General features: G+C 43.9%; 1 protein-coding gene across 5 annotated transcripts in view; it reads right to left on the bottom strand.

The window, feature by feature from the left end:
* The window catches only part of CCDC149 (coiled-coil domain containing 149), a 96,279-nt gene that overhangs the window by 33,317 nt on the left and 37,919 nt on the right, over window positions 1–25,043 (bottom strand). For 4 of the 5 annotated variants that reach the window (XM_016154818.2, XM_016154817.2, XM_036227563.1 and 1 more), the window contains exon 4: window positions 14,568–14,675. The exons of the other annotated variant lie outside the window; for it this stretch is intronic. In XM_016154818.2, coding sequence (XP_016010304.2) covers window positions 14,568–14,675 — 108 coding nt within the window. The remainder of the gene's footprint in view (window positions 1–14,567; window positions 14,676–25,043) is intronic. 5 annotated transcript variants of the gene reach the window in all.

Below are 25,043 nucleotides of genomic sequence, written 5' to 3' on the forward strand. Positions count from 1 at the left end.
AGAATTAATACCTATTCTTCTCAAACTAGTCCAAAAAATTCGAGAGAAGGGAAGGCTTCCAAGTCTATTTTACAATGCCACCATTATTACCCTGATTCCAAAATCAGATATAGATGTTACAAAAAAGAGAGAGAAAATTATAGGCTAATATCCCTAATGAACATAGATGCAAAAATCCACAAAATGTTAGGAAAACGAATTCAGCAATACATTAAAAAGATCACACACCATCATCAAGTGGGATTTATTCCTGGGATGCAAGTTTGGTTCAATCCACAAATTAATTAATAGGATACACATTAACAAACTGATAGATAAAAATCATATAATCATATCAATAGATGCAGAAAAAAGGTTTGACAAAATCCAGCATCCATTATAAATAGGGAGAACATGCCTCAACATAACAAAGTCCATATATAACAAACCCATAGTTAACATCATACTCAACAGGGTAAATCTAAAAGTATTTTCCCTTAAGATAAAGAACAAAACAAGGATGTTCACTCTCGTCACCTTTATTCAACATAGCATTGGAAGTCCTACCATAGCAATCAGACAAGAAAGAGAAATAAAAGGCATTCAAACTGGAAAGGAAGAAGTAAAACTGTCATTATTTCCAGATGGCATGATACTATATAGAGAACCCTAAAGATTCTATCAAAAACCGTCAGAACTGATAAGTGAATTCAGGAAAGTAGCAGGATATGAAATTAATATTCAGAAGTGAGTGCATTTTTATACACCAATGATGAACTATCAGAAAGAGAAATTTAAAAAAAAAACAATTCCATTTACAATTGCACCAAAAACAATAAAATATCTAGGAATAAATAAAAGACCTATACTTTAAAAATTATAAATCATTGAAGAAAGGAATTAAAGAAGATACAAATAAATGGAAGCATATAATATGACTCATGGATAGTAAGAATCAACATTGTTAAAACGTCCATACTACTGAAAGCAATCTACAGATTCAAGGCAATCCCTATCAAAATACTAATGGCATTTTTCACAGAACTAGAATAATTCAAAAATGTATATGGAACCATAAAATACCCTGAATAGTCACACAATCTTGAGAAAGAACAAATTAGGAGGTATCACGCTACCTCATATCAAACTATACTACAAGGCTATAGAAATCAAAACAGCATGTTACTGGCATAAAGACAGACACATGATCAACGGAACACAACAGAGAGCCCAGAAATAAATCCATTCCTACATGGTTACCTAATCTATGACAAAGGAGGCAAGAATATATAATGGGGTAAAGACAGTCTCTTTAATAAATGGTGTTGGGAAAACTGGACAGATATATGCAAAAAAAAAAAAAAAAGAAGAAGAAGAAGAAAGAAAAAGAAAAAGAAACTGGACCACTTTCTTATGCCATATCCGAGAATAAACTCAAAATGAATTAAAGACTTAAATGCAAGAATTGAACCCATAAAACTCCTAGAAGAAAATATAGGCAGTAAATTCTCTGACATTGCCCTTAGTAATCTTTTTTTCCTAATATGTCTCCAGGAGCAAGAGAAACAAAAGAAAAAATAAATAAATGGGACTATATCAAACTAAAAAGTTTTTGCACAGCAAAGGAAAACATCAACTAAATGAAAAGACAACCTACTGAATAGGAAGAAGATATTTGCCTGTGAAACTTCTGATAAGGAAGGGGTTAATACCCAAAATTTATAAAGAACTCATACAACTTAACACTAAAAAAACAATTCAATTAAAAAATGGGCAAAAGATCTGAATAGGAATTTTTCCAACAAAGACATACAGATGGCCAATACACATATAAAAAGATGCTCACCATCACTAACCATCAGAGAAATGCAAATTACAGCCACAATGAGATATCATCTCACATCTGTCAGAATGGCTATCACCAATAAATCAAAAAACAAGTGTTGGCAACAATATGGAGAAAAGGGAACCCTCGTGCATTTTGATGGGATTGCAAATTTGTATAGCCACTATGGAAAACAGTCTGGAGTTTCCTCAAAAAATTAAAAAATAGAACTACCTGATGACCCAGCTATTATACTTCTGGGTATTTATCCAAGAAAACCAAACCACTAATTCAAAAAGATAAATTCACTCCTATGTTCACTGCAGTGCTATTTACAATAGCCAAGATATGGAAGCAACCTAAGTGCTCATCAATAGATGATTGGATAAAGAATTGGTGGATAAAGAAGATTGGTATGTGTACACAATGGAATATTACTCAGTCATAAAAAAGAAATCTAACCATTTACATTGGCATGGGTGGACCTAGAGGTTATTATGCTAAGTGAAATAAGTCAGATAGAGAAAGATAAATACCATATGATTTCATTTATATGTGGAATCTAAGGAACAAAATAAATGAACAAGTAAAATGAACACAGACTCATAGATACAGAAAGCAGACTGGTGATTGCTAGATGGGAGGGGGAATTGTAGGGGTGGGTGAAAAAGGTGATGGGATTAAGTACAAATTATTAGTTTTAAAAAGTCACAGGGATGTGAAATATAGCATAGGAATATAGTCAATAGTATTGTAATGGCTGTGTATAGTGCCAGGTGGGTACTAGAGTAATTGGGAGGATTACTTTGTAAATTATATAGATGTGTAACCACTATGCTGTACACTTGCAACTAATATATATATATTATAATTATATATATATTAGTTGCAAGTGTACAGCATAGTGCCCTTCTTGGTAGGTGTCTTCTTGAGTTGACAAAGAGAATCCTGTATTTCCTCTAGGAGCACTGGTTCAGTATTCGCTACTTTAGTGTTCGCAGTGACTTTAGTGACTTTAGAGACTTTAGAGAATGAGAACCAGCTATATTTGGGAGTGGCAAGGGTGGGCGCTGGAGTTTATGGCAGCGCTGGTTAATTCATCTGAAAGCTGACATGTGAAAATTCTTTCACGTTGTGCAATTTCTTGGCTCAGGACTTTCAGAACCCTAAGTGGTTATACGGAAGGACAAAGAACTAACCAAATAAGAAAGATTTCTCAAATCAAAGGGCCTAGAAACAGGTAGGCTCCTGCCTTTTTTGGTATGAGGCACCAGGAGGCCTGCGACGTGGCTTTGAAAGTAGGGCTCTTTTCTTGATACATGAAAAGCCAGACTGACAGCCTGAACTTTAAGTAATAAAACACCACTGTGGTTTTCTACTCGCAATACGCTTCGCTGAACACTTAATTTAGAATCACACAATTATGTTTGCTTAATGCCAATTAATTATTAAACATGTTTATTGAGGTCTGACAGCCAAATAAGAGAGTCATCTTTTATATACTGGATGCCTGTTAAGCTTCAATAAATATGTTAACAATCGTTTGGTGTTTAATGTGCATACAATATCGGCTATTAAATCTTAGGGCTAGACTGGTTGGAACACTTACTTTTAAAAGTGAGGCCCAAGTTGGTAATAGCTGGGTCATTAGTTGGGTCTGACGCTGGGGTGAAATTGGCTGGAGCGAGGCCACTGCAACCCCTAGGGAGGCTTCTCCCCAGCTCACAACTCACAGGCTCTGGAGGCCTCTGCCTAAGGGGTTCATGTCCTGGCTCCACCGTCTGTGAGCTGTGCAACCTCACGCCTGTGCCTAAAATGTCTCTGAGCCTTAGTAAAAATACTACAGTAATAGTACAGCTTTTTACTGTCAACGGTTGCTTTCAGCATGAAGTAAGAGAGAGCTGAGTAGCATTAAATGCGTTATTTAACTTAGCGGAATTCAAATTAATGTGTTTGCCTAAAAGATGAGGGGGAAAGAAAAAGAGGACCGAGACAGAAATAGAGAATAGAAGATGAGAGAGAAATAAAAATTTAAAAAACTGGGTGACCCTACCTACCCCTGCTTTCAATGTCCCAGACACAGAGGTGGAAGAATACCTGATAATTCATTTAGGCAAAATCAGACTGTTCATATTTATACATAATACCATCATTTGGGAGCATACTTGACCATGTACCCTAAACTTTATGGACAATTTAGGGGACTATAAAGGGAGATTTTGAATAGGCACAAGTTTTCACCTCTTACATGCTGACTTCAGAACCTAATCCTACATGAGGGAAGGTGGAGTTTCTCTAAGATGCTTAGCATAATGCCTGGAATATAAAAAAGTGCTCAATACGTGCTAGCTGCTATTACGATTGCTGTGCTGATGATCATCGCTGCCATCCTCCATGCGAGTTTCCCCACATAGACTCCCCTCACCCCCACCACCACGGGGAAAGTCCCATCTTTCTAAACTGAAGAAGGCAGAGCTCCCGAGCCAACCTTATCTGTAGACTGCAGGCAATGATGTAGATTTCCCATCTTGGAAACGGTTGGGAAGCAACTGCTCAGGGCACTTAATTCTTTCAAACACAGCCATCAAAACTCCACGGCTAGCCTCCCAATGCCAACCCTTGAAGTGGACCAGTGCCCTGTGAGGCGTGCATGCTGCCATCAGTAGATGCATTCATTTGGTGATTTAGATAGAAATAAACGTTTATGAATGAATTATGGGCGTGAGTCGTCGGTTTATGGATAAGGCACAGCTGCAGCTGGGATGTGGCTAAGGAACACGCCTGGGAAAGGAGGGGGCCATATGGCTCTTGGGCTCCCATCCCCTGCCCTGCCCAGTGAGTCCATCTCCTCTGCCAGTGCCCTCCCTACTCACACTCTGGTCCTCCTCAAGATGCCCAGGTCAGAATGACTTGTTCCTTCCCCGATCTCTTCTCAGCCTTCATCCTTCACAGCCTTAAACAGTCTCTCCCTCGTCTTGTTTTCATTTGCCTGAATCCATTTTCCCCAGCAGGTAGTGAGAGGCAGCCAGGGGCGGAAGCAGTCGTTATTCTCCAGGTGTTATCTGTGTTCAGATCCTGCTTCTGCTAATCCTAGTCATGTTTCTCTGGCAGTCGCCTTACCTCGCTGACCCCTCACCAAGGTGGCATGTTTTTATTGTAAATGGGATTTTAGTCCATTCGGACTGCCGAATACCACAGGCTGGGTAGCTTACAGACAGCAGAAATTTATTTCACATAATTCTGGAGGCTGGGGAATCCAAGATCAAGGTACTAACAGATTCGGAGTCTGGCGAGACCCTGCCTCCTGGTTCATGGATGTGGTCTTCTCATGTGGCAGAAGGGGCAAAAGAGCCTACTGGGGTCTCTTTTAGGAAGGCGCTAATCCCATTTGTTTAGAGCTCTGCCATCGTAACCTAATCACCTACCGAAGTCTCCACCTCCAATGCCATCACATTGGAGATTTGGTTTTAACATGTGAATCTTATGGGGATATGTTCAGTCTATAGTAAAACTCTGTTATAGACAGAACGGCTATGTATGGCTGCCCAGTCTGCGCACTGCACAATTCAACTCGAGGATCTCCATCCTCACAATGCGAAGATATGATGCAAATGATCACTGTTGCTGTAACTCTCACTTTTGATGCAGAGCTCTAAAAGTGCAGTCCCTAGTCACAGTTGGTATGGTTACAGTTCTAACACAATGACTCTCCGTTTGCCAGGGTTACTGGGAGGATCAGATGAAAGAATTAACAGGAAGTAGATGCGAGCCCTTCCTCAGCCCCAATCCTTGTGGACCGATGCAAATGACACACTTAAGAAGAGGTCAGGACCAAAAGGCATTTATTAAACATTCATCTGGTGTAGTGCTGCGGAGGGCAACTTAATAAACACGGCCTTTGACTATCTTTTCTTTCACTTGTTGGTTTCCTCCACATTGTCTCCAGCTGCCCCTGACCTTTAAAATACCTTCAGTAAAACTGAACATGAGAGTTTAGCAAGTCTCCAAGTGGGAAACTTGATTGTGTATACTAGAGTCCAAATTCCTAGACCTATTTACAATGCGGTTCTGGCTTTAAACAAAAGAATTTGTCACACATGCATGAAAAGAAAAACAAAAAAGAGTAGTTTTCATTTTCTTCCTCCCAAAGCTCAGGAAATCACCGTGTACACGTTCATTAGTGCACATCAATGTTTCCCAGTTAATGAGCTCTCGGTCCCGGCTAAACGATGTGCTAGAAGCTTTTCTTACACATGATACCTCTGGTGGCCTTTTCACTGCACTGGACTAAATGCCAGAGCCCTTAAGAGGCAGATGAGGAAGACACGAGCAGCTCCCTGCCACCCTCCCAGCCCCGTTCCCAGCGACCTCCCTTGTTCTCTGTTCTCTAGCCACACCGGCTTCCCTTCAATGCCTCAGACACGCCATGCTCCTGCCTGCCTCTGGGCCTTTGCACTTCCTCTGCCCTAGGAATAGCCTGCCCACAGGCCTGTTCACAAACCACTGCATTTGTCTCCTTCAGATCTCAGTTTAAATATCGCCTCCTCTGAGAAGCCTTCCCTGAACGCCATCACTGAAGCTGTTCGCCCCTCCTTCCCTCCACCCCGCCTCACTGCCTTCATCCAAGGAGGCAATATCATAACACTTAGAACAAACATGCATGCAGCCTTCCTCCATTCCAGGCCCTGCCTTACATGCTTATACACCCCCGTGTAAGCCCAGCAAGCACACCATGAGGTACTGTTACTGCTCTCGTTTTTAGGTAAGAAACCGAGACACAGGGATGTAAATTAACTTGCCCACAACAGAAAGCATAAATGGCAACCAGGCGTGGAATCCTAGCTGTCTCGAGTTCTGGAGTTTATGCCTTGCCGCCTCTCTCCACAGCAACCACAACAGTATTGCACAATGTCCCCACCACAGAGTGTGTTCTGTGTTAAGTGCTTTGTATAACTTTTCCTATTTAATCCTCACAAAAGGCGCACTGGCCCCCTGCTGGGTCTCTCTCGCACCAAGCTTGCTCTGCCTACAGGGTCCCCTCACCTCACCCCTCGGCTATCTGACCGCTTCCCACCGCTCTCCTTCAGATCACTATGCAAAGGGCGTGTGACTAGATAATCCTTCCCTGACCACAGCGTATAAACAGTGCCCCCTGTTCTGCCCAGGCTGCACTCTACGGCACCCTAAGTCACTTTTTTACTTAACACTTAGCGCCTGCTGACATATTATATGGTACAGTGATCCCCACGTATCCATAGGGGGTATGTTTCAAGAGCCCCAGCGGAGGCCTGAAACCTTGGACTGAACCCTATATAGACCGTGTTTTTTCCTGTGCGTACACATCCCTTTTCACTTTCGCGAAATACTTCGCGGCTTCTCTTAGTTTGGCGAATTCCAATTGCCAGCACCGCTGCTCTTGCACTTCGGGGCCAATGCTAAATACGATAAGGGTGACGTGAACATGAGCACTGGGAAGCTGCGGCAGGAGATCTTGATCGCCGGCATGGCTACTGAGTGACTGATGGGTGGGGAGCATCTACAGCATGGGACGAAGGGATGAGTCACGTCCTGGGTGGGGTGGAGCCGGCTGGCGCGAGATTTCATCCCGCTACGGAACAGCACGCCATTTAAACACATGCATTGTTTATATCTGGAATTTCCCATTCGATGTTTTTGGACCGCGGTTGACCACAGGTAACAAACTTTGGAAAGCAAAACCGTGGATAAGGGAGGACTGCTGTACTTCCATCAAACGGAACGCCCGCCGGCTTTAAGACTCACCATTACGCAACTCTAAAAAGAATAAAAAGGGCCAGTCATAACGACATGATACCACGTAGAGGTGTTCAGATGTGAATACCTGTGCGTCTCAGAATCTGCGAAACACGTTTATTCGTGTACTGGCCGCCTGTCCTCACTAGAATGGAAACCCCATGAAAGCAGGGACTCAGCGATCACTGTCCTATCCCCACGCCATGTAGCTGGGTTTTCAATAAAGATCCGTTGAAATGAATTGAACACCCTCCATAAGGCAAGTACTACTATTACCTCCACTGTGCAGATGTGAACAACTGAGGCACAGAGAGGTCAAGCAACTGACACAAGATTACACAGCCAGGAAGCCCCTGAATTACCTTCAGACCATTCAGCACACATGACTCTCAGAGCCACGATCTCGATAGCGTCTCACCAAGCAGTTTTAAAGCTGCTTCGATTTCTTTTTATTTAGTATAATTTGGGTGTGGTGTACTCTAAAATAAGTCTTGGGAAGAGAGAGCTTTCAGAACCAGTTCTCTAAGTGTCATGGCACGTGGTCTATGGGATTAAAGTCTAAAACTGTGCTGCTGGGTCGCACAGGCCGTCCAGGCTACAAGCTCGTATAAACCAGGACAGGGTCAAATATGGTCCCTGGGATGAAATGTGTCTAATTCTTTTGCTAATAAAACATTAGGGAATGCTGTACTAGTCTGGCTGCTCGCTGAACTAGCTGAGCATTACCTACAGTTCACCATTAAGATCCCAGTTAGGGGAAGATGCAGTGGGGCTGGAGAGAGGGAAGGTCCCTTACCGCTCATTTCAGTTCTTTGTAATTAATTTCTATAATGCCCCAAGGTGAGAGCTTTTCATTAGAGTGCCCTCGTCATTGGGTTTCTTATGGGCTGGGATATCTCTGTGCTTCTTTGAAGCATAAAGAGGAACCATTTACAAAGAGCTCTCTGATCCCTCACCCTGGACCGTTACAAACATCCACAGCTGAGCACTTTTTTTTAAACAAAGTATACTTTAATTAGTCACCTGCATGCTCACTGGTCCGTCTTTATTGGCTCATGGCTTTGACTTAATTGGTTTGCTCGCTGAATCCATCCAAAAGTCCCACATCAATAGAGGTATGGTCACAGAAGGGCTCTATCGTTTTATGGTGCCAAGACCAGATAAAACAGAGATACTGAAAGACCATCAGCTGGCGTAACATAAAGCACATTATTAAGGGCAAAACCCTGTGTTAATGCAATATCACAAACAGCTACATTTAAATGGGCCAGCAGAGGCCTAGGAAATTCGAATGCATGACGCGGGTAGGAGCAGCTGGCCACCTGGACCTCCTTGCTTTTGAATACTTTGCATGGCATTATTGTTCTGCACTAAAGTTCCATAATTTGTATAATGAAGAAAAACAAAGGCAAATGGACAAGAAAATCGCTGGCTGTCTCAAGAGGAACATAAGCCGTAGCTCCTGGCCTACCCATCAGGTGTTTATTCCACAAAGTGCGCACAAAATGCATGCAGGTCCCAGGAACTCTGCACCAGAGCAGTGAAGCTTGGTCCTGGTGAAGTCTGGAGAGGCGATAAGGAGGGCTGAGTTTATGGGGTCCACCTGCCAGATGCCAGGCTTCTCACCCCAGTCGCTGTCTTTGTTGGGAGGCGCAGACTCAGTTCCCTGGAAATGGCCGACCAACAGGAAGGAAGACCTTGAAAGATCCCCGGTGGAATTCACGTACTAGAGAGCTCTAATCCAGCGTGGGCCCATGTCATGCTAAAGACACCAGCAACATTTACCCTTGGTGGGGCGCTGACCGGCTGAGCGGCTGACGCGCACTATGCTGCGCCCTTTACAAACACTCAATATTGCGCACACACATGCGGTCATTAAATCTCATTGTCCTGCCTTTTTTTTTTTTTTTTTTTTATCCAGGACTAATAATGTCTGATGATCTTACTTATCTATTTTATTTTCTTACTGTCTGTCTTCCCAACTAGAATATAAGCTCTGTGAGAAGCGATGCCTTGTCTTGTTTATTCCTTGATGTATCCTCAGCTCTCAATTAACATATAGTAACTCTCGATTACGTGTTGATGAATAAATGATGAAACCCAACAACAATTCTATCAAGGTGTTATTATTCCCATTTTCCAGATGAGGAAACTTGAGGCCTGAAGAGAAAACTGACTTGCCTGAGGCCACATCGTCAGTAACCGGCAGACCTAGAATATAAACCTGGGTCTAAAAATTTCCAAAGACGGACTTAGACCTTACGGTAACTCTTCACTGCATGTCATCTATAGATCCTTGGAAACTGTGATTTTAAGAGAAACAACTACGACAAAACCAGTTTTACAATAGGCTAATTGATATAAACAAGAGTTAAGTTCCTACGGCCTATTTCTGGTCACAAAAACATCACCGAACTTCTAAATGAAGACTCTAATGCTTACGATATTAAGTATTTAAATAAATGTGAGCTACACACGCACTTGGGAAAAATTCATAAAATAAAATAATTATTTTCCAACCTGCTTATTCCAGCTCAGGGTCACAGTGGCCGGAGTCTAGCCCAGCGGCTCAGGCCAGACCCACCCTGGACAGGGCCCCCTTCCATCTCAGGGGGCAGTCACTCAGACGGGGACAGTGGAGATGCCAGTTCCCCTCACGCGCACATCTTTGGGAAGTGGGAGGAAACCAGAGGACCCGGAGGAAACCCATGCGGACATGGGGAGAACGTAGTAGAGTTTCCACACAGACAGTGGCTCCGACTGGGAAGTAATTATTTTTTTCTCCTCAATGTTATGAAATTACGTTGAACGAAACAGCATTATTCGAGGACCCGTAGCACGCTACGCTACTCTACTCGGCAGTGGCGGGCTGGAGCTGGCTCCTCCTGCAATGCCGATCTCTCCAGCCCCGAGTTCGGTGACTTCACGTTGGCAGCCTGGTGTTTGCCGTGGCATCAGTATGTACGCATTGGAAGTTAGCAAAGCGCTACCAGCCAGGCTTCCTCTTCTGAAGACCTAGCGGGTCCACCAGCTGACCTCTAGAGATTTGTGATTCACATGTGCTCTGCTGGTTTTGTTAATTGCCTCTTCATAATCCTTAAGTTCTCAGAGACCTCCTTCTTCCTCCTGGTCGCCTTTCCCTGAATCCATTCTTTCCTAAATGCCCAGCAGAGGAAGCAGGCAGATACTGGGGCAGGAAGGGGAGCTGCGTTCTCTCAATGGGCTGCTTTTTATATGAGACCCAGCATTGTCCGGGTCTTTCCCCATAATTAACTGGTCCTTATTCCTCCTACGTTTAGACACGGAGGGCCCTGGGCCCCTCCTCATCCACAGAAGGCTTTTCCCAGGGTGATTTGTGGAGCTGTGTCTCCTCCTATCCCCACAGGCCTCTCTTTCCTCGTTAACCTTTCAGAACTGTAATTATGAAGGCAGGGGAGGGTATCTAGTAGGTTTCTATGGTTTGAAACCTCTCCTATGGTTTGGATTGGGGGTTTGTGTCCATCTGTGAGCCCCGAGAAATTCTTGGACACTGTTCAGAGACATGGCAGGTGGTGTTTGATTACAGGACCTACACGCTGTCACAGAAACCACCCCCCTAACCCATGTGAGTGCTAAGCTGTTTGTAAGCTAGGGTGGCTACAAATCTTTCAAGAGGCTGTTTGAAAATGCTTTATGGCACGTAGGGTTACAAGGCTCTAGCTGAACAAATGGAAAAATTAGTCTACCTTAAAATATCCAAGGCAAGTAATTTCCTATCACCTTGTTTCTTAAATGTACTTAACATCTAGAAGCTGGGCTTCCCAAATATGGATAAGGATCATCAGTTAAAATGGCAACTCAGAGATAAAAATCTTCCACTTTAACGGTCGCTCATAAAATGATGCCATCGGCCCCTCTGTTTGGAAAGGGGGATGGTTAGGAGTCCAACAACAGCAATTACTAAGCATCCTTGAATTTAACGGGCTTTAGCCACCCAGTGAGCAGAACCTTTCCCCACGTGCACCAGGGCTCCGCCTCGGACCCTCAGTTTTCTCCTCGGGGGCTCCCTGAGGTCCCACACTTTGGGTTTGGTTTGGTTTTGGCTTTTTCCCTAAGGAAACTGCTTGCGTTTCTAGCTCCTTTCTTCAGATTTCTAAACTATTCCTCACCCTCCGAAGAAGAGCATCACTGATAACAACCGGAGTGGCGGCCGGGCCACTTATTTTCTTGTATATTTTTTTTCCTTTTTTCTTTTTTTGAATCCTTTTGCTTTTCATTCGTTGTATTCATTCCCTCATTCATTTATTCCATTCCATTCCTTCAGTAAAGATTTATCGAATAACATCCGCATATTGGGAACTAAGAATGCCAACTCCTAGGGGCACAGCAGTATGCCAGTCAGGAAGCAGGCCTGCAGAGAGCTGGCCTTTGGGGACTGGGAGGCACACAGTGTAAGCAGAGGGGAGCGAGCAGGGTGCCGTGGGCATGTGTAGGACCTGCCCCTAAGAGTTGGATGGAGAAGGCTACATTTGACCTGTGATCTGAAAGGTGAGCAAGAGTTTGCAGGGCTAGTAGAGGAGAAGAGTGTTGCAGGCGGAACAAACAGCAGGTGCAAGAGCACCAGGGCACCGGGACGCAGAGCTCGGCAAAGGGGCTGAAATCGGTACTGCAGGGCTGACGTATGAGGGCACTAGTGGGTAGAGATGTGGCTGGAGAAACCGGTAGGGGCCAAACAATGGAAGGCCTAGCGCACCGTGCGAGAAGGTGGGAATGGATTCGGCGGTCCACAGAAAGGTCGGAGCAGACAGCGGCATGATAAATTAAAACAACGTAATGAACCCATTCTCTACCATACAGTCACAGCCACCTTTGAACAGGGGCCTGTGAGGTTTTCAAGATGCCTCGTGTCATTATCGAATGAGTAATCCGGCCTTCATGTTGGTGATTGGGGGTGGGGGGAGGGGAAGGGATGACTGTGACTCACAGGGCGCTGAAAATAAACCAGCCCTATAACTTTAGATGCAAATGAGAATAAATGAAACCTCTGGGGTTCGTGGCGGCTGGTCCTTTTTAAGGGGGAATGGCTGGACACTGAGATACAGGGTCTGTTGAGCATTATAACACCGTCCCCGCACCTTTTGGCAGGCAAATTACCTCACGGGCCATGAATATGAGTCACTAAATTCTAAACCTTGGGTAAGAAAACAAAGTTTGATAAATGTGTCCAGCTACTGGAATAAAGGCCCAGAGCACAAGCAAATCATGAAGCTAAGACAATGCAAAAGAAGGCCTGGACTGAGGCTTAGTGCTACACACACACACACACACACACACACACACACACACACACACACACACAGACATGTGCTCAAGCTAATGTGCACACACATACACATTAGTGCACGTGCACACACACCCTCCCTTTCTCTCCTTGACATATCAGCTGCAATTCCTAAAATATCTCATGCCTAAACAATGACACAATTAAAAGTGACCAAAGATCAGGCAGAGGTATATTTAGGAAAGATGGAGGTAGGGATAGCTCAGAAAAAAAAAAGAAAGAAAAGAAGAAAAAAAAAATCAGTTCAGAAGAACCAGGAATCCAAAAGTCCCATTTCAAAATATTACAGTATTCTGTGGGTTTATAATGTTTCCGAAATGCTTGTCCTATTTTTATGGATTTAATGGAAACTACTGCACATACTTCATTGTATTCTCTAGAAAATCTTGCCCTGCTGTTATCACATGAGGATGTGACTAAGGAGGTCTGGCCTTTAATTATTGACCAAACACCTAGGTTACAGAGCTTCAATCCTTTCAGCGATGCCTAAAACCACCCCAGAGGCCTGATTAGCTTGTCCTGTGTTAATTAGAACCTTTCTTAAGCATTCTCTGCCACCACCTATTTCATGACCGGAAATAGCAGAGCCTAGTGTTTCAAATATATGTTAAATCCGAGATGCTTAAAAAAAGATCGTAAAGGCAGATTGAGTGGAGAAGAGGCTGCGCAAGGAAGACTTCCCACAGACAGAGCGGCCGAAGCCGGCAGCCCAGCTGCCCTCTCCCACCTTCTGTGACGGAAGTGTTCATGGGACCACACGCTTCCACGCTTTTTCTTTTTTCAAGAGAGAACGTCTTTCGAAATGGTGCTGTCCAACAACTGACGACTCCCAAAAACTGTGAACGTCATGACAATTTGTCAAGGAATTTGGTCCTGTTTAAAAGACATTTCTCAAGAAAGCACCTCTTTCTCTCCATGAAGTTTTCTTGAGTTAAATTCCTATGGCCATCTCTAATGAGAGAGCCGCCTCTGACAAGGAGTTGAAAATGAATCTGTCTTGGCAAAACGGGAAATTATTCGTGGGGACAGAATTAAACTTCAGTAGTTTTTCCTTCCTTTTCTCAATTGTACTTTTGTTCAGAGCTTCAGCTGGGAGAGAGAGTGCATGCATTTAGTTTGGAGTTTATGAGTTCATATTTTATAATTAACGTTGCCAACAGGGGAGTTTGATTAATACCAAGCAGTGGATTTTGAGCAATGTTCCATACAAATTGCCGAATTTAGCAATAAAATAAATTGGTTATGTGAACATAATTAGTAAGATGACTACTTAAAATTCAAAACCGAATGTGAATAATTCCAAATCATCTGAGCCACAGATCCATTATTTGTATAGAAGGGGGAAAGTATAGCATTTGGGTTTTATTTCATCCTCAACCACAGTATTATTCACCACCAAGCTGAACATAATGAAACTTCTACATTGGGTTCTGACAATATTTTAGAGCGCCCTAGAAACACACACACACACACACGCACACGTGCACACGTGCACACAAAGGGAATGCCATAAAGATAAGAGATGCTCAACTGTGAATTTTCATTGCAAATGTGAAAATCTATAACAAATTTTTCAGCAAATGCTGCGTTACGTTTTTCTGATGCGCTCTACATAAACCTCCAGCACACAATTACTCAGTAGAGCTTTTTCCCTTTAAATATTCACGGTACCTTATTGTCACCCTGGACTTCTCCAAGCCTTTGCTGAAGTTCTTTAATTTCTTCTCCCAGATGTTTATTTCGGTCCTGAGATTCTCTCAATAGCTGTGCAAGATTAGCCTGGAAATACCAACACATTATGAAATATAATCAGAAATGGAGGAGTGGATAAATGTGGGGCTTTATTAGGCTTATAGGGGCCGGCGTCCAAGCCCAGCTGAACCACACAAAGCCCATTAGGAGTAAACACATATATGAATGCAGCGAATGTGCAGATCACGCCACTACAACTGCATAGAGGGAAATGAAGTTGGCCATGAACCACAATTTGGGGATGTTGTTTTCAGAATGGCTCATGACCAGTAATGGAGGAGTTGGTCATATTCTACTTAAAAAAAAAAAAAATTAAGAGCTCTTTACTAAAAATCTTGCAAGTGCACAGAGTTCAATTCTAAAATTTGGATTAACAATATAGGAAAAGTTTCATCTCCTTGTTTAGATAGTTTTTTTCCTTCACGAACTTTTCTTTGCTACCTGAAAGCTCAGAATTTCATCACAAATGGAAGAATCCGGAGAAAAGATAAGTGAGGTGCCATAATTTCAGATACCAGGATCCAGAAATAATCGAGCAGTCTCCTGGGCTGGTTTCCCCACCTCCTGAGTCCCCTACTCCAGTTTCCATAGTACCAAACAGCCGGGATGATCAGCTGCCAGTCCCATCTTCATGACGTTAAGATTTGCCTCCCGCTCAGACCCAGATGCCTCTATATTGTGTGGGCAGTTGTCCATTAGCCGGCCTCCCCTCTCAATCACGCTTCATCTCATACCATCACTGTCCTTTCTCCAGAGCATGTGGGCACCTTGTACCACGCTCCCCCCACTGCTTCAGGTTCCCTAAAGCTGGAATCGCTGACTCTCCCCAACTACGTACATGCTTGCATCTACTCGAGCCAGCCTATACCGTATCATTCCACTGAGGCTTGCATGGCTTTTTGTTCTGTGGTACCATTTGTATTTTGCTAGCTGTAATTTGCTCCAATTCTCACCTTGCTAATTGTGTTCTCATCTAACTTTAGCGAGAAGGCTGCAAGCCATGGAAAGGCAGAGGTTCTAGTCTCTGCTTCCTCAGTATCTATACACACTGTCGCTCTGGGAGGTGCTGGTGTTCCGGTACATGTTTTAAAGACTCGTGATGAATAAATGAATGAAGGGAGCAGGTAAGGAAGCAAAACAAGCAATCAGAAAATGACTCCTGGAAAGGAATCATTCAACACCCAGGGATTTTAAAGATTATCTCGAAGATCCCTTCATGTTATGGCTGAAGAAACCCAGATGCAGAGACTTTATGGCACTAGCTAAATCTCCAAAGACTTCGCTGCTGATACGTTGGGGGAAGACTCAGTTATGTTAGGTACTAAGAAGAGAATAAGGGTGAGAGAAGATGAAGAAAGATTAAACCTGGACTCATCCTTGATTCCTCACTTTATCTCATCCCCCATAACCCATCTATTGGGGTGTCTGGTGTCTCTACCCTGAAGCTACTTCCCAATTTAGCTTTCCCCCCAGCTCTTTGCTGTACCCCATGTCCACCAGGCATGACCCCAGCTCAGCATCATTCACTGTTCTCTCTCTGTGGAATGCTCTCCCACCAGAACACCCCTTGGCTCCCACCCTCACCTTTTCCAGGCCTTTGTTCAAAGTTGATCATCTCAAGGGGCTCCCCCTGGACCACTGGACCTAATAATGCACACTTCCCACCTCCGCCCTGAATTCCCACGTCCCTTCCCCTGCACTATTTTTTTTTTACCATAGCACTCATCTTTTAATATACCACGTAGTTTACTTCGTAGTTTATTGCTTGCTATTTATTTCCTGTCCGCTTCTCCCTACTAAAATAGAAGTTCCATGAAGGACAGGGAGCTTCGTTTTCTCTACTTGATCTACCTCAAGCGCCTAGTAGATACTCCATAAATATTTTTCTAAATGAGACATCATATGCTGAGCTTAGAGGTTATGGTCTCAGCATAGGGAAGGATATGAAATAATAATAACAATTAACAATGCTGAAACCAGTGCCTGGCCTAGAGTCCTGCATAATAAAACCCCACTCATCCCTACAGGCTGGATTTAACCAAGTCCTGAGTTCTACTCACTTATTTGTGAACATTACTCAACAATGCAAGCTAATTTTTCAACTCCATCTTTGCAAAGGTCATGTCTTGTAACGGTTGCATTCTAATCTCTCCAGATTTCTGTGCTCAGCAGGTAAAAATTTGCTGAATGATGAGAAAAAATTAAATCCCATGTTTACAGGCAGGAAACCAAAGAAACAAGAGACTCTGTTACCAGGGGACTATTTCGGGAAATTTCTCTTGATGGTATCGGATAGACTAAGTTGGATCTGCCACTTAACTGGGCTGGGTGACATTAGACGAGTTTCTTAATCTCTTGAGTTTCCCCATCTGTAAAATGGAGTAACTTCATGTGGGGATTTGATACTAAAGTGGAAGAATGAACGCAGGACACCCACCACTGTGCTTACACACAGTAGGTGCTAGTTAAAGGCTGGTTACCTCGGCTTGACTGTCCTCTCGCTTGCCCCCAACTCGGCCTCTCAGTGAACAATTGGGTACGTGTGGCCAAATGCCTCTTTGAACACAGTTGTCTCCTTTGTGATCCTGCCCCTTCACTGTTCCTTATTTATCCATTTATTTATTTATACATCAAATATTTATTGAGCACCTATCATGTGCCAGCCATTGTTTTAGACAGCAATAAGCAATACAGACAGAACCCCTTGCCCTTGTAAGCTTACCTTTTTATAGATAACATCTCATTACTTAAATTACATTATGATACAATAAATAATGACCCAATGGCTGGATGATCTGTACTATTCAGAAAAACAAAGCAGGAAATGGAAGAGTGTGCCAGGGAAAAGGGCCAGAGAAGGCCTCACCGGGAAGGCCACAATTAAAGCAAGACTTGAAAAGGAAAAGGGGGTGAACGTGAGCCTTGTGGATATCCGGGGGGAAGCTCCAGGTAGGGATCAAGGCAAGTGGCCTCCCTCTCTCCCCGTCCCCCATCACACTGCAAGACTTCCACTTCGGAGAGCAGGAGGAGGCTGACCCCAGATACTGCAGTGAAGTGGAGAGATGATTCAATTCCTGTTTGTTTTTTTTTTCCTGGTTCCTCCCTCCATCCTATAGCTCTCCCTCCTTAGCACACACTATCACAAGTGGGCAGCCTCTGCTTTTCCTCCGAGGGACTCCAGAACATTTCCCAGACATTAGCTTAGGAAGCATAATCCTCAATAGATGGAGGGACAGGTCCCCAGGCGAAGTGACTGGCCCAGAGGAGGGCTGGAGGAACAGCCCTGCGACGGCTCCCCTGGCTGAAGGTGGTCTACCAGAGCCGACCTCTGTTATGTTCGGGCATCTCAGCATCCCATCTGCAGGAGACACGGCAAAATTCACCTTCACAGGAGTCTGCCTTTTCTTAAACGGCAAAGAGGTGGTAGGAAAGAAACGCTTGTAAGAGTAACAGTGAAAACTTAACAAAAGACACACACACACACACACACACACACACAAAAGCAACATCCCTAACCTTCCCTTTTTGAATCGATAACAGCTTGAGCCCCTCTGGTGGGTGGGAGGACCCTGATCTTCACTCACCAACATGACTGCAGTAGCTAAACCAACAGGACTCCATCTCAGTGGTGAAAGACCAGTTCTCTACTTCCACTTTGTCACACACAGATCAGTACTTTTGCAAAATGCAATGAAAGTCAATTACTAGGAAAATGAATTTAGGTAGACATCAAGATCCCAAGCGTTTGCTTGCTAGACTTAACAGATATAAAATAATGCTGTCGGGTTGCTGTCAAAGTTTCTGAACACTTACTCTTAATTTCTAGACTTAGCCTATCCAGAAACAGCAGCCTGCAGCCGGGCACTGGTCCTTGGGCCCCTCTTTGGGCAGCACTGGGCTCAACGATGCTCCCAGTATTTAGACATCGGAGCAGGGCAGGCACCCAGGATGTACCTCCAGGTTTCCAGTGGCACGTGAGGCGCAGGACAGGGCTGCTTTTGGAAACCACGATTCAGAGACCCAGTGATGCGACTGTCAAACATTATTTACTCTGCGGCTTGGCTGAAAAGAAATCTACCAAAATAAAGCCGGGCGTCTCTACAGTAGCTGCAAAACAATAGTCAATCAGAATCACATCACCTCCAAGTGAGTGAGTTCACAGTAAATCTACGCCAGCCTTAAAATTGACCCCTAGAGTAGGCTGAGGTGGGGGAGGCACCCCGCGTTAAAGCAGGTGACTTGTAATTTTCTTTTACATTTCACAGGCTGGATTACTTGTCAACACACGATTCTTTTCTATTCAGTCCTTCCACCTCCTCAACTCCAAAACAATAACTTCGAAAACTAGAAAATGACTATTCTGATATGGTGCCTAATTCCTTGACATACACTTTAAAGTACAAAAAAAAAAAAAAAAAAAAAAAAAAAAGGAAAAGAAAAGTAGTACATTTCAAAGCACCTGAAATAGAGGAGAAAAGTTCACACGATTCTTTGGACCAAAAATAACACCCATGACTCACACACATTCACTGTAACAATCCATCAAGCTAACACACGGCGTCTGCTTGTAATTTATCAGCTATGCAGAGCATTTTGTCCCCGTGTTATTGAGGACTCTGTGACCATCGGTATAGAATAGCACAACGTACAGGGAATGTCAGGGGAAGGTGACAGACCCTCTAAGGCTGGGTTAGATTTCACAGGCAAGGAAAACAAAACCGAGAGATTATTTCCTCTCAATCTCTGGGGAAGGGGGCGGGCATAAATACGAAAATATGAAAAGGCTTAAAAAAAACCCTCTTCTAAATATTCGAATCTAGCCAGGACCAACATTAAAGGCTGACATTTTAGCTCTGATCACAGAGAAATGCTGAATATAGTAAAATATATGGTAGAATTCATATATTTACATCACTCTTTGTGGCTCGAAGTTTATCTATTAAAATTGGGATGGGGAAGGCAGCGAAGAGAGATTTGATGAAAATATAGCCGGGCCACTCAAGGCCGAAAGCACATCACAGCTCTCCACGCCGACACGCCTTCCTTCGCGAAGGAACAACTCAGCCCCCAATGACAACCGAGGGCGCAGAAGCATTTCGCCAAGGCCGTGCCCTGCTGTGGGAACCATGAGGCTCACGGAAATCCTCTCTGCACAGAGATGAAGCCGACAAACCCTGACAGCCGCTGTGAGGGCGGGGATCTGGGAGCTGACAGGCGGACCAGCGCGCATCCTGCATCCTGCATCTCGCCCCGGTGCTCCGCCTTTTTGCAGAAATTCTCCCCGAGGCAGCCTCCTTCTGTGGGCAAAGGGAAGGGCTCTCCCACCTTCTTCAAGGGCTGCTGCTTCCTCGACTCTAGCACTTGCCTCCAACGCTGTGTTCCGATTCCCTTATAAATGCCACAAAAGATGTCGGAACAGTTTACTTCCAGGTGCAACACATCCTTTTAAACTTATAAGAAGTGATGGAAGATCTTTAAAAAGTGATTTGTCCCATTTGGCAATGACAATCACTGTTGAAAACTCCTGTTTTCAGTGATCAAGTAATAGACACTGGTTCACAAGGAAGGGACTTCAGGATGCTAATTGTAAGAAACAGCCCTAAATCTTTGAGATGGGGACAAAAGGGTGCACAGTACATTGTTTCTCCCCCTGATGTAAGAAATGAAAAGATGGATACGAGGGGATCAGAATGTGCCACTCCAAAGTACGCACTTTGCCATAGGATTATTCTGAGCTGAAGGCAATTGAGAATCAACAGATACAGAGAGTTCTCTTTCCTCCTTTTTTCTGCCTAAAAGGAGGGCATAGATTTCCTTTTGGGATGGTGTCATACCCTCTTCAGTACCAGGAAGGGGAGAGCATCTCATCACCCCAGACAGAGCGCTGGCATTGTAAATAATCCTACCTAAAGTAACCCCTACCTTCCGTTAGATTCCTCATGCATTACACAGTTACTTTCGCATCATGTATCACCCTTTTTATTTTTGGTTCAAATGGTATATAAACCCCCGAGTCTAACCACTTTGAGTTTCACTTCTTGTCTGTGAACTTATATGCAGGGAAAATATTCATAAAATTGTATGCTTTTTTCCCCTCTTATCAACCTGTGTTTCGTTCGTTAAATTCACGGGCTCTCATTCACTGAACCTAAGAGGGTAGAGGATTAAAAAAACAGCAACAACAAAGTGAAAGAAAGGAATGAAAAGTTGGAGGTTAACCTTCCAACCTGGCATCAGCCAGGACACTGGAAGCACAGTGAAAGGCGCAGGCCCCCTGTTTTCACCGAGTCCTTCAATAATTCAGACTAGTTAGTGCCGGGAGGAGGCAAGAGAATTAAAATGCAAATCAAGCCACAATCAGAGACAGCAATGTGCTGATCAGCCCTGCCAGGCTGGGAGGACCCCTGCAGAACAGGAAGACGTCTGCCGGATTGCTAACGGCCCACTCCCCACACCCGTGAAGGGGAAACAGGAACCCAGAGTCGTTCCCTATGGCTAAAACCATGGGGGACCTGTGGATTAAAGGCTGGGAACTGCCAGCAGGCCTTTCCCGTCACATACTCTTCCTTTTCTTCACTGTATGTTCAAATCAAAGGAAATGGGAACGAAAGAGTGACATATAAACTGGATTCCCTGAACACTCAGGGTCCCTCTCAGTGCCTTTACTGTCTCTCGGTCTCATTCCCTGTCCCTCTCACTGTCCCTCTCACTCTGCCTCTGAGAGGAGAGTTACCACATATAGAAAGAGTCACCACGTATTAGAAAGTTTCCAATAAACTTTCCTTTTGACTCTAACTTTGGAGTGTGTGTTGAATTCTTTCTATGCTTTCTGCCAAAAGACCCTCTTCTCTCGGTGCAGAGCTTGGTCTCCCCTGACAACTAGGGGAAATTTGCCCTGTCCTGCATCACAGTGACCAGTGGGGGAAAGAAGCTGGGTTCCAGGAGCAATCCTTTAAGCATCTGAATCTTTGTAATTTATTAGATATACGCCATTTCAGTAACCTATCCATGCAAACGTTCCTCTACATCATAATGTAAAAATAATGCATTACCAGAAAGCCCTATAACTGCTCAATTTGCTGACATGTTAACACTGGAATTCAAACATGGGAGGGGAAAAGAATAAGAGAGAGACAGACAGGTAAAATCTTGACCTAGGCACTTCCCTCAAGAGGAGCAAGGAGAAAAAAGCATGCGAGAGAGAGAGAGAGAGAGAGAGAGAGAGAGAGAGAGAGAGAGAGAGACCAGATTTAGAAAACGCTGCTCACCCACTTTAAAAGTTTGCTACTCTGTCCCCTTTCAACCCACACCTTCTATAGGGGAAAGTACCAGATTAAGTAACAATACGTTAAAAAGACAAAAAAAAAAAAATGCTTGATGAAACATCAAGTGTACTTGAGCAGTGTGATTGATGGCAAATTTAATTGCGGTTTCTACTCTGCTGCTTTGGTCTGTGGCGACTTCTGTGTTAACAGTAATAGAGTGAAACTTGTTTTGCTGAGCAAGGCCCCCTATTCATAGCAACTGTCAAAGTGACGACCTCTGCTATAGCGACAGCTTTCTTATTTATGGGAAAAAAAAAAAAAAAAAAAACACCCAAGGGCTTATTCCATACGTATTTTTTTGGCTGTGCAAAGAGCCCTCAGCAGCCTCCTCCCACCTCATAATCTCAAAACACACACTTGCGAGTCAATGCATTTCCAGCCCACAGGCTAACACTCTTCAGTAGGTTTGGGAGGTTGCTATTTAAATAAATGTTTGCTTAATCTTGGTCATTATGATTCTGTATCTGCCACTTACTGGCTCCCTTAACAGCTCCCAAATTCTTCAGACTCACTGAGCCTAAATTTCCTCATCTATAAATTGGGGGTTGTTCTCACCTTCCTTACAAAATGGTTGCAAGGATTCAAAAGGCTTGTAGCGAGAGGCTTTAGTGTTTGGAAGGAAGTTACTGTTCTGTTCTGGGAGATTTCCCACAGGCTGGGCCCTGGATGTCTTCCCAGTTTCCCTGGAGTGACAGTAAAATCGTACTGTTCAAAGTATTATGAAAGAAACATCTCAAAGCACTGGAGACCTTTGAAGGAAGTTTCAGGTTCTGAGCATCAAACCCGGACACAGATACAAAGTTACTCTGATTTGCAGTCATCGGGGACTAAAATAAGATTGACCAAGAAGACTTTACTGAAGTAAAAGGCTCCCCCCCCCCATTCCCACAAAGGGCCACTCTGTGCTCTGATTTCTCCAGGGTTGTCATCCTGGAGCATGTCACCGTCTAAATAAGCCATCACTTTTCAAGGGAAGAAAGCAAAGGCTCCCTCCTGGACCAAGAGGAATGCCTCCTGTGCTACGTCTGCTGGAAATCAAACCCGAAAAAGACTCAAATGTGTCTGATTATTTATTCAAGGGGGAGTTTGCGTGGGGGAAAATGTGCTGCGGTGACCCCCAAAACCCCACCTAACAAGAAGACTGACCTAAGATAATTTAAATTCCTTTTTGTCTCCTCTGGAAGAACTGCTTGTTTAACAAAAGAAAAATATTTAAAGGGTCGTTTGAGAGCTTTTGGCGATCGCTCTCTGCAGTGCAAAGAGGTGTTCTGTGCGCAGTTCTGCCTGGAGTGTCAAGAAGAAATTTTCATTCCAATATCCCACGAGAAGCTATTAGCGCAATCACTGTTGTCACGATTCCTTCACAGCTTCTTTAACGGATGATTTGCCATTGGAAATTGAGTTGTTTTAAAAAAGGCTTCTAAGTTCTAAAAGAAAGCCTCAACAGCTATATCTCTAGAACTACAAACATAAAGTTCTGGTCTGTTTTCTGAGGACGACCCCCCGCTCCCGCCCCGACACACACACACACACACACACAAAGCAGGGAAAATGGATGACTTGATAGAAGGTAAAAAATCCCTAACTCATGTTCTGGTTCCCCACCATGCCTAAGCAGGCGGCTTAATGTTTGGACTTCGAAAATGGGTTGGATTAAATATTGACCATGCTTCCTCTCCGCTCGCACGTTCTAAGAATCGAGTGTAGAACAAAATATCTGAACTCGAACCACAAGTTAGAAGATCTGGATTCTAGTCCTGCTCTATTAATTTGCCGTGCGACTTTGGACAAGTCATCGGAAAAAAATTAAAAAATAGCCAACCCATTTTTGCATTCACGATAGAATGGCCCCCAAGAACAAGGTAGTAAACGATTCCTCGTAAGAACTCTATGAAGATGTCTCATTATTATGTTCATTCTAAAGAGAAGGAAATTTAGTCTCAGGAAGGTTACACATGATCACCCAGCCAGCAGGGTGGAAGGATTAAATTTGAATCCATGATGTCTATGAAGTGCCCTTGAGACTTTAAGAAAGACATAACCTGCCAGAGTGACCTCAGAAGATAGTTGGGAGATGACATCCAGCTAGCCAGCCAGCCAGCCCGCCATGAGTGGATACATGATCCCGAAAAGCACAGAGCGCTACAGAGATGGAGACTGTGGCATTGTTTCTACTTATTTCTGAGAAGGACCCATGGATTGGCTGCAGAGAGTCTGCGAATCTATAAAATGGTACATAAATCTTTTGTGGGTATGTGCCATTTCTGGAGCAAAGGCCCATGGCTTCCATCAGATTCCCAAATATATCTCTGATTCGCAAGAGTATAATAAGAACCACTGATCCAGAGAAATGGAATTGAAACAAGAAGAGAGTCCAACAGGAAGTGTGCCTCAGCTCAAGCCACTGAAACAAAATACCAAAAACTGGGTGGCTTAGAAACAACAGATTTCTCATAGTCCTGGAGGCTGGAAACCTGAAATCAGGATTTTAGTCAGGTTTTAGCGAGGACCCTTTTCCAGGCTGTAGGCTTCTCACTGCACCTTTACATGGCGGAGTGCAGAGGAGAGGAAGCAAGCTCTCTGGTGACTCTCACAAGGGCACTGCTCCACCCTCATGACCTCATCTCATCCTGACTTCCCCCCAGAGACCCCGCCCCCAAACATCATCACTTTGGGGGTAGAGTGTCACCATATGAATTGAGGAGTGGGGGAGGCGACCCAAATATTCAGTCCATGACATAGTAATCACAGCGATCTTTTCCTCTGAGTCAAGAAAGGAACAGAAGAAGAGTCCGATAGGGAGAGATCAAAGAGATTTTTTCTGAGTTAAGAAATGGAAGCCACAGATTCAAGGCCAATGGGCACAATTCAGCATCTTCTTTTCCAATATGTGGACCTTGTGACCTTCGTGTCCCATATGTTAACCTGGCAGCTGGTTCTTGTTCTAGTGCCTTCTGCTTATACAAGGTGAACTAGGTCAGGGTGCATGCTTCTACCCCTGAGGAAGAAATTAAGAAAATAATTGTGCCTCTCCCTTTCAATACCGGCACACGTGTGCCAAAGCTGTCTG

This window comes from Rousettus aegyptiacus, unplaced genomic scaffold, assembly GCF_014176215.1.
Source record: "Rousettus aegyptiacus isolate mRouAeg1 unplaced genomic scaffold, mRouAeg1.p scaffold_m13_p_10, whole genome shotgun sequence".
Classification (NCBI taxonomy): domain Eukaryota; kingdom Metazoa; phylum Chordata; class Mammalia; order Chiroptera; family Pteropodidae; genus Rousettus; species Rousettus aegyptiacus.